The sequence below is a fragment of the Arachis duranensis genome, chromosome 8 (genome assembly GCF_000817695.3).
Source record: "Arachis duranensis cultivar V14167 chromosome 8, aradu.V14167.gnm2.J7QH, whole genome shotgun sequence".
In the NCBI taxonomy this organism is placed as follows: Eukaryota; Viridiplantae; Streptophyta; class Magnoliopsida; order Fabales; family Fabaceae; genus Arachis; species Arachis duranensis.
Window position 1 is genome coordinate 30446061 of NC_029779.3, and position 11154 is coordinate 30457214.

Sequence of the window (11154 nt, forward strand, 5' to 3'; positions counted from 1 at the left end):
ATTTTAAATTTGACTTTTCAACGAAAAAAACATAATGACAGTGTTAATAATTTTTAAAAGTATAATCATCATCCTCCTCTTCGTCCCGTTCTCCTCATTATGACTGACGTAGATTTTTTCATTTTCCTTGCCTATGTAGTAATCACCCATATCAAATTGGTCCATTGGTATTTGGTAATACACGATTATCAATATGAAATTGTGAATCTAAAGAAATCCTAAGAGTGCGCAAAAATAAAGAACATTTTGTTATGAAAAATAGGAAAATAAAAGAAAAAATGAAAAAAATTTATTAATTATTAATTCATTAAATTGTGAAGATAAAACTAAATATATATAAAATATTGTCTTATCAAAGATAAAAATAAAGATAAGATATGATAAGAAAATAACATAAAAGTAAGATAAGATAATAAAAACTAAAATTAGAATAGAATTTATATATTCTGTTCGGCTAAATTTATAAACCACAAGATTGTTTTAGGAAAATGCTACGTGTCCTTTAAAATTCAGCCTTTATTCAGCCTTTAAATTTAAATAATATTATTTAAATAAATTTTAGTTAAAAGACATTCCTAATTTGTAGTTAAACATGTTGGTAATTAAAATTAATTTAAATTTCAAATACTAAAATTTCTCTAACTTCCTAACTACTTCATAAAATAGTTATTTTATTAGTTTTTTATTTATTTGCACGTCCCCCTCCCCTCTCTCGTGTACTTTTTTTTCTTCTATTATTAGATGAGTCGTGCTATTTTGTTTCTATTTCGAGTGACTTACATACTAACTCAAAACTCATTCATCATTATTGTCAAATAAAATTTTAATAAGATTATATCAACATTTGAATTAAACAATAAATGATCAGTGTATATATCAATATTCTTTTCTTCTTCTTTACTTTTTTCTTTCTTTCTTTCTTTCTTTTATTTTTTTTTGAATTTTTTCATTGCTTATTTAAATATTAACGCTTTTAAAATTATTAAAATGTATGTTCGTAAAAATTATTTTTTTCAATTGTAACACATATAAAATTATTAAATTATACATAAAATATTTTTAAAACACATCCAAAATTATAAATCTAAAATTTAAATTTAAGCATTAAAAATAAAATTAATTTTTTATATCTTATTCGAGAAAAACTCATCTAATATTTCTCTTTTTTTAATAGTTAGATTTTTTCGTTACTTATTTTAATATTAATGCTTTTAAAAGTATTAAAATGCTTGTTTGTAAAAATTCAATTTTGTTTTCAATTGTAACACATCTAAAATTATTAAGTGATACAAAAAATATTTCTAAAACACATCCAAAATCATAAATCAAAAATTTAAATTTAAACATTAAATATAAAATTAATTTTTTTTATATCTTATTCGATAAAATTCATCTAATATTTCTCATTTTTTTATTATTTGTTGAATTTTATCGTTACTTATTTGAACATTAATGCTTTTAAAATTATTAAAATGTATGTTTGTAAATATTGATTATTTTTCATTTATTACACATCTAAAATTATTGACTTATATACAAAACATGTTTGAAACACATCCAAAATCATAAATTTAAAAAAATAAAAATTTTTATTAAGCGAAAAAAGACTCACGAATGAATTCAACCAAAAATTTTTTAGAATTTTGTAAGCAGAATTACCAGAGACAGAAGGATTGCGATGTGAGAGAGGAGACAGGGGAGGCGCGGGAGAAGGGGGCGGTTGTGCGTGGCGCGAGGGAAGAGACCAGGGACGGGGAGGAGTCCATCAATTGAGGAGGCGTGGGGGGTGTGCAGGTTATAATATATTAATAATTAAATATATTAAATTTGAAACAGATATTTAAAATTGTAATTTTAATTTTAAATTTCAGTTTTATTTAGTTTGTATTTTGAATATGCATTTAATTTTAAAAAGACACTAAATCTATTTAAAATTTTTAGATATATTTATTTTGTTTTTTAAAATTATTGTAATAAAAGGCTGAATATTGTATAACTTTTAAAGAATACTTAGTTGAACTGATTTTTTTATTGTTGTCATGGGTTAAAATAAAAGAGTAGTTAAATAAATTTGATAGGCTTATAACTCTCTCAACATATTCTCACTCTGGCTTCACTTCTCGTAGTGCTCACTCTCTCAACCTGTCTTTGGTGCGATCTCATAAGCTAATTTGTCTCATACGAATAATAAATTTTTTTTTACAGTAGTATAATATTTTTTAATATCAAATATATATTTTTATATGTAATAACAAATTAATTAATGATTAATCTTTTAGATACATTTAAGATGATTGTTTAAGAATATATAACACATAACCTAAAGAATTAAAGATCACATTAAAATAGTCAATTAATTCTAATTCAAATGGGATATTCTTTTCATTCTTACATAAAAATTTTGAATTTGAATTTTATTTTTAATTTAAAAAATATATATATTAAAATAAAAAAATATATCTCAAATAACATAATTTATTTATCTCACATAAAAATCTCAAATTTAAATCTTACCCCAAACTTTGGAAGAATGATGGCATTAAAATGCCTAACAAGGAATTACGAGAATAATTCGTCCTACAAAAAAGGCCATGCACAATTTTGTACATTACTTTGCCGCAAAAACCAAGAGGAATCGAGGCAATATTTCACTTTTCAGGGACCTCTACGAATTTCCCAAGGAAGGCTATGCTAATTGACACCCACCCCTCAATTTTGACAAAATTAAAACAAGATGCATATGATAATATGCATGACATGATGATGACCAATTGTTTACGTACGTATCTTTTGGAAATTAGAGTTGACATAACTACGTTTTCTCTCATATACTTTTTCTATTACATAATATATAGGTCTGTTTTATAACTTTTAACATATAAAATAATCATACATTGAGTACCCACAATCCACAAATATATACCAAATAATTTCACAATTTCAAATTATTTTCAGCAAATAAATATTGAACAACAAAATGTGACACATAATCATCAAGCTCAAGAACAACAAAATTAAAATCTATCCCCACAAAACACAAAATAAAATCTGTTACTGCCAAGTAATAACCCCAAGTGTATCCTAAATCCAATTTAAAAATCTGATATCACCTCTTTTCACAAACTTCTGGCCAATATTAAATCTTTAATTTCACCTTTTTGTTTAATATCCTAGTAAAACGGCTATTATAATTACACCAAAATAAGATGCATGAGTTTTCAGCCTCAAACTCATCCTAATCAGAGATGCCAACAATTCTTGAAGCTCATGTTTTGCCACATGAGACACATCAATTATAGCAAACCTATGAAAACCGTTAATAAATAACAACCTTTGTTTTTTTCCGTTACTACTATGTTCATGCCAAACTCAACCAAGCTTACTACTATACTAGCTAGCACCCTCAACACTACAATCTTTTAACACATTTTGCTCGTGCTAGTTACCAAAATGTTCGTATAAGAGATATATTGACGATGATGATGATGATGATGCATGTTGAATTTTGTTCCGCAGGTTTGGCTTAATTTTGTTTTACAAAAGAAAAAAAAAATTGGTGCTATGTTATTTTTGAAATGATGCTTTAATCTCGTTGGATGATTTCATTGAAACGGTAAAGGATTAGGTGCTGCATGGTTCTCAAGTTGGAGGATTAGATTAAACAAAAGCTGAATTGCCTCTATTATAAAGCTTTGTTAGTTTTAGTTTAGTTTAGTTTAGTCTAGTATGAATGAACGAGTTACATTATAGTTATAGGATGATCATGGAACCCCTATGTGAATTTTGTGGGGTTGTAAGAGCTGTGGTGTATTGCAAGTCAGATTCTGCGCGCCTATGCCTTAACTGTGATGCATCTGTGCACTCTTCCAATCCCCTGTCAAGCCGGCACGCGCGCTCTCTTCTCTGTGATCTCTGCTATTGCCATGCAGCTGTTGTTTGTTGTGTAGATCATAACATGTGTGTGTGTGAAGCCTGCGAATGGAAGCAGAATGAGTGCTTATTGAGGGGACACGGCCGCCTGCTGTTGAAGTTCTATACCGGTTGTCCCTCTTTTGAGGACTTGTCTAGGCTTTGGTCCTTTGTGTTTGATGCTAACTCCTCATGTGGTGGTGGTTTGCAACCAATTAGTACACTGTGTGTGGAAAAACCTGATAATGATGATGGTTTATTTGATTTGGTGAGTGACAAGTTGAATGAGATACAACCGTGCTTCAAATTCGAGCCTTGGACGGATCTGTCTCCCATGATTCCATCAAATCAAGATACCATGCAATTCTACAAAGATCAAGCACTTTTTCCCCCTCTAGAATCAAACCAGCCAAAGGTAGATATCATTAATTTTGATTGAGAATTTGTAATCTTCTTTGCATGCTTTGATTAGTACCACTAACAATACTTATGGAACTTAATAGCTGCAGGGATGTTCTAATTTCAACTATCTTGGAATCGATGAAGGAAATGGTTTATGTGAAGGTCTAACTGTGGATGGTGTTATTCAGTTAAACTTTGAAAATGCTGATGAATTAGACTGTGTATTAATGGATAATAACATATCAGTGACAGAATCTAAATGTCCTTCTGCGGATTCCATTGAGGTAATCTCACTAGTCCATTCAACTATTGTTTCTTAAACTCCTCATTGATATGCAAACTTAATTGTCACAAATGAGATTGTTTAATTTTAGGCATCATCATCAGTCCAACAAGATTTTGTAACCTTTCAATCTCCGAGCATGATGCCGACCTTCCACAGTAATGTGAATTGTGCTCTTGTGAGTCCTATTTACAACAGAGACATGAAACTTGGATTCCCTCAGGATCAAGTTCATTCCAGCATATCGATGGAATTATCCAACATTGCTGGAGACAGTAGTGCTACTGATCTAGCTTGTGAGTTGTCCAATGAGATACAATGCCCAGAGAGAAGGGCCAAAGCTAAAATGAGATACAATGAGAAAAAGAAAACCCAAATGTGTGTACCTTTAACTCTTTACACTGATACATAATGGTTAAAATGTGATGATTAATTGATTATTATTCTCTTAACTATGCAATTTGCTGATCTCATCTGTGTAGGTTTGGCAAACAAATAAGATATGCATCTAAGAAAGCGAGGGCCGAGGCAAGAAAACGAGTGAAAGGTAGATTTGTTAAGACAGGAAGAAGAATATGATTATGACCCTCTGCTGCAGAATAAACCTGAATAAGCATCCAATGTGCAATCACTATTTTTTCATGCAAGATGTGGTTCTGTTTTGCAAAGTAGTCCATAAACATTGTGCATAGATTGTTTTCGTTCTGAGTTCTCAATGGAACAAATTATTTAATGCAACAAGATAATTGTTCAAATCCTGTTAGAACTTTTTAACAGGTTTCGCAATCAAAGGCAAGTGTGCACTTGGAAATTTGGAAAAAAAGGAGTTGCATACATACCATGATATTCCATTTTCTTTTATATGTAATAAATGTTAAGAGGTACAGGCATGGAACATAGAGGAGCATGAGGTTTGAAGTGAACAGATTCGAATTGCATCACAAACAAGCAAAGAAGGTAAGATAAGTACCTCTATATATCAAACAATCTTTTCTTCTTTTTGTTTTCAAATAAATAAGGAAGCCTCTTTTGTTGCATAAGCATTAGAGTTGAAGATAGCATATGTTTTCCCTTCTTTAAATATTCATTTGAAGGTAAATGTTTTTCAAAAATAATCTTCTGTCTTCTCTTTTGACATTTGTATTTTCATCTAGTATTAGCAGGCCTATATGTTCTTCCTTGGAAAGTAAGCACCAGATTTTGGAAAATCTTGATTCTGTTTTGATCAGACACTAAACATTGTCAACTGTAGATTGAAACATTTTTTGGAAGCCAGTTTCAGCAGCAGCAACTTTGAAATCCTCTCTGTTGCCTCAATAATCATCATCATGCTTTGTACTTCTTCATATTTTCTTAAGGATTGGTAATTATTCTTTCAACAATGATTCAAACATTGTTTGAATGCCATCAAAGAGTTTTGTTTTTGTCACTTCTTTTTTCCAATGAAATTGGAGATATTAATGATTATTTGCTTGTTTTGACAAATACAGGTTTTAGTACCAGCACTGCATAAATCTGTTTTGGACCTCAACCATAAATTAGGAAAAATGACTCATCATATCATAAGCTTCTAAGTTGTTAGACATTAAGTTAAAAAGCCATAACAATTTTATAGCATAAATTCATCTTGATTAAGATTAACTCCTTAAAAAAAGAGAACATTCAGATAATATCATCAGGATAGTGTTGAATTTAAAGATTGGAAAAAAAATGTTTAAAAAAATGAACATCCCATGCTATTTTGAATAGTATTTTAGTTCTCATGCCAATTTTAGTTCTCATCCTAAGACTCTGATGCAATGAATCAAAGGAAGAATCATTGGAAGAATCTGATCAGCTAGGAAAGAAAGTGATGTTTTCATGTTGCCTTCTAATAATTGGTTGCTGATGAATCTTTAATTGTTTAACTAATATATAATTATGACTTGATCATTCATGTAACTCTGTATAGAAATTAAACTTGGTAGTTTTTTTGAACATATAATTCATGATACAAGCAACTGAAGCAAGAATCCATATCATAAAAACCAGTTCACATTGATTTGGTATATTGAAATCTACAAGAAGTTAAAGAGATCTAAATTAACATTTCACATCATTAACACCTTTCTTATTCTGTGTCATCATGATATATATTCAACTAATACACCAACCTATAAATATACCTGATACATTATGATTAATTTATATTATATGCTGTCCACTAAACTCTCTCTATCTAAGAACCTGAGGATACAAATTAAATCATCCCCAACACAGAAAATCATCTCTAAAATAGAAAAGAAAAAGATGGAGAATTAAATCAAAGAGACAAGGAAAGAGCAATATCATCATCACCATCATCATTGTTATCATGCATTATTCTTGAACATGTTGTTGTTGTGTTGGTGCTGTTGTTAGGAAGATTTCCATTGGCCCAACTTACATTAACAGGAAGAATAACCTCTGATGAAGCACCAATAACACATCTTCTTGTGAGATTGCTGCATGTGTTGCAGAGAAAGCATCTAATGTGTCTAAGGGCCAAGAAATTTGCTTCATGAACCCAGCTGTCACATTTTCTACATAGATATGCATCATCAGCATGGCAATACAATGAAGCCCTTAATCCACATAACTCACAACAACATGTAGAAGAAGAAGAAGCTATTCCTCTTGTTGAGGCATGCCCTTTTCCTTGTGGACCTTTGCACATGTTGAGAAAACTATATGGTAACTATAATAACCTTTGTAATATGATTTTTTTTAATAAATTTGTGTATATTGGAATATATTGAGAACAAGCCTTTATATTCAGTTTGAATCACATACATGTTCTTTGGACATATTCTTTAGGACAAGGACAAGGATGCCACTGCCTCACGTAATCACCTTTTTTTTAATATAACAAAAAAAAATTGCCCCACATTTGTCTTATTCCTATGAAGCCAAGAGGGTCAATTTGGTCATTTAAGATATAAGGGAGAAAATATGTGAATCCTATATAGTTTTGACAAAGTAGGAAAATTGATGAACACATGATTAAGCTTTAAAGTTCTTATAAGATGCTTCAAGGGTTGTTATGAGCCATAATTTGTGTTTGTTGAGTGGTTAGGATTGAAAAATAAAATGAGGTTCCTAAAGTAGAAAGGTTTATTGTATGGTGTAGAAAGCACCTTTTAAAAACTAGTGACCCATCAAAGGGGTTCCATTTGATTCAATTGCACCACGTAATGCCACTTGAATTGGAAAAACATTATTATTATTTTGATTGATTGATTGTGTGCTACTTGGCATTGTTTGAGATTTCAGAACTTCTTTTTTGTGTAGTTTTGTGCCATTGTTTTTTCTTTCTCAATAAAAAAATCCTATGAAGTGTCTTTTTGTGAGGCATTGGAGGAGAACATGTCCTTGTCCACAAAAATGTTCTTGAGGATGATACATTATTATGACTCCACATGTATGGTTCAAACTTCAGGTGCATCACCCCATTATCTGCCATATCAATAATAACAAATTTAATTAAGAGTTTTAATTTGTCAAATAATTCTTAAATTATATCAATTGAAAACATTTTATAAATACTAATAAGTGTTAGTGATGATTCCAAAGAAACAGGAAGCTAATGGACGTGGGAGAGTGCAAACCAATTCATTTCGGATTTGGATCGCCTAAAATGATGCATAATGCATGCACTTTATGGATATGATGTACCATATGTATAATCATTGGGTTAACTAACAAGACATAATTGAATGTTTGAATAAATTAAAATTATTAGCATATTATATGATATTTTTTTTCTATGAGTAAGTATTATTAATAAATTGATCGAGTTTGGTGATGATGGAGGAGGAATTTTGTTATGAATTGTAACCGTTGAATTGGCACAACAGACAACCACAAAAGAGGCTATCAGATTGGATGGGAAGCAATCATGTTTAAATTATTGGACTGAGAAAATTAAATGAAGGGAAAATTGTTTATGATTTGGCACAGTTGAGGTAATGGGAAAGATTTTCATTATTATGAGGTAATTGAAAACTTGTGAATTAGTGCAATTGATGATTGAAGCATAAAAAAACAGATGACATAAACATATGTATAATGGAACGTACTAAATGGCCACCGAAAATGTTAAAGCAGAATCCACATTGCAAATATTTCACGCCACTCTGAAAAAGGTAAGGAAATTAAATGTATGTTGTTTTAATTTGAATGAAACTTCTTTTGATATATATATGGAAAAGTATAGAATAAATTTAGAATTTACTTAGTCTAAAGAAATGCATCATTTTAGTACAATTTGTTAGACGGGTAATAAATTGTTAATAAAAATAAAAGTTAGAATATTATTCTAATATTTGGAGGAAAATTATGTTGAAAATTATTTTTTTTTAAAATACCAAAATGATAATTTATTATTTATATAGTTGGAATAATGCATCTAGCAAATACAAAGAGTGTATATATATATGTGTGTGTGTGTGTGCGCGCGCTTAGCTTAGTTGCTAATGATGAGATTATTGATATTATTAATAAAAATATGTTACTGCGTACACACAGAAAGAAGGATAATATAATGAGTTATAATAAAGATGAGAATATATTTTGGTAAATATAAAGATGCAAACTTGGCTTCATTTTACTATTATATTGTAAAGATTATTTTAGTATATGCAATATCAAATTTAACTAAACTCTTTCGTTTTTCTTTAATATATAGAAGAGAGAAAGAGAGATGTATATGGTGCAACCCATATATATAATTCTATATACCAAACTTCCTAGCTTTGAAGTTTCAAATTAAATAATGCATTAAGTCGTCTAATCTTGGAAGAATAATGATCTCGTACGTGATTCTCTTATATTGCGTATACCTTTGGAAAATATAGTATTATTCAATGTATTGAAGTTGGAAGATGAGATGAATCGAACCTAATTCAAAGAATCATCTTATTATTAGGAGAAGTTTCAATAAAAATTCCAGTAAAATCTAATTATATGGATATCAAATAAATAAGTATATATAAGAAGTTGAACAAAAGAGTTTATCAAAATTGCTTTGTCTTGTATTATCTTTGGCAATATATAAAGTCATAAAAATTAGAGTGGATGAAAATTAGTCATATAAGTTAATTTAATTTATATTGATTTGCGACACAGAGAAATAAAATGTATGATGGTATGAATTTTGGGTGTTTCTTTCATTGTATGGGGATATTCCTCCTATTAAATTTCCAACTAATAGCAAGAATATGTTCGAATAATAATAATTATTGTATTTATTTTCTATTCACCTGTTTTTGCCTTTTTTTTTCTAGTTGAGTTACATTTGGTTTAAGGGGAACCTTGTATATATTAGTGATGATGGTTATTCGTCACAAATAACAAAAGCAAATCAAATCAAAGGAGACATTAATTTCTTTAGAATCACGTCACTCGCAAAGTAGCAATAATACGTGGTCATGCATAGAGAAACGCATTAGAGTAATAGTGAAGATAATAACATAAATTACTAACGAAAATATTAATTAGAATCATGATTGGATTCCAAATAATAATAATAATAATGGATGGGAGCAAATCACGTGGAGCAAACTCATAAAGCTAATCTTATGCAAGCATTGACACTTTAAGTGTTGGAGTGATTTCATCATATTTCTATACTAGGAAATCAAAGATATTAAGGTTATAAAATTTCATTCCTCTATTATTTATACTCACGTTAGATTTTCTTAATTTTGTACTATAAGATGGATTCTATATTAAGCAAGTTAGTTACTTAGTTTAGAAAATGTCGACTAAGACTAAGGATGAGTTTACTTGTTTTTTTTCTAAATGGGAAACTCTTTTTATTTTTTATATTTTGACACGGGATCATTAAATATTATAAATTTTCAATATTTTTCGATCCATGGATTTTAGTGTTCAATCTTATGGAATACGGATACTTTTCTGATTTATTATATCTGTTGGACAAATTTTAGACACGACATCTATTAATACTTGTCTGATACATTTGTGTCCAAATCATGTTTTAATAAAAAAAAATTCTTTTTCGGACACACTTAATTGCTAGACACGTATCAGCGCGTGTCCAACCTTATTCTAAACATATATTTTTAAAATGAGTTTAGAAATAGTATATATTATTAATTATTAAAATAAAAAATATTTTAAATATTTTATATAATTAAAAAAGATATAAAAAATTTAATTTATATTTTAATATTAATTATAAAAATTTTAAATTCACGTGTATGTTCTGTATCGTACCGTGTTCTATATCCGTGTCAATATCTGTATATCATAAATTTAACCTAACAATGCAATGAACTTATAATAAGATTTTTCAATAAACTACAAGAGTTGTAACTTAGAAACAATAAAATAAAAATAAATTATGAATAGAGATAATAATCATGTTGATCTCTTACTTAATAATTACTAAATAGAGATAATAATAATAAAAATTATTAAAATTTAGTGTTCTCTTAACTGTTAAGGGGCTAACTTGGTCATAATAAAGATAAAAATCGTGAAAATTATTTTAATTATTATCTCTATTTAGTAATAAT

The 11154-nt window shown here is 28.9% G+C and overlaps 2 protein-coding genes across 2 annotated transcripts; one reads left to right on the forward strand and one right to left on the reverse strand.

Annotated features, from left to right (window-relative positions):
- Positions 1–3763: 3763 nt before the first annotated feature.
- LOC127741089 (putative zinc finger protein CONSTANS-LIKE 11) lies at positions 3764–6682 on the forward strand. The gene is made up of 2 exons (XM_052252588.1): positions 3764–4324; positions 4413–6682. The coding sequence occupies exons 1-2, from the start codon at positions 3764–3766 to the stop codon at positions 4629–4631; spliced, it is 780 nt and encodes a 259-aa protein (XP_052108548.1). The 3' UTR covers positions 4632–6682.
- A 214-nt stretch (positions 6683–6896) lies between these two features.
- Positions 6897–7289, reverse strand: LOC127741248 (B-box domain protein 30-like). The gene has a single exon (XM_052253335.1). The coding sequence runs from the start codon at positions 7287–7289 to the stop codon at positions 6897–6899; it is 393 nt and encodes a 130-aa protein (XP_052109295.1).
- Positions 7290–11154: the final 3865 nt, after the last annotated feature.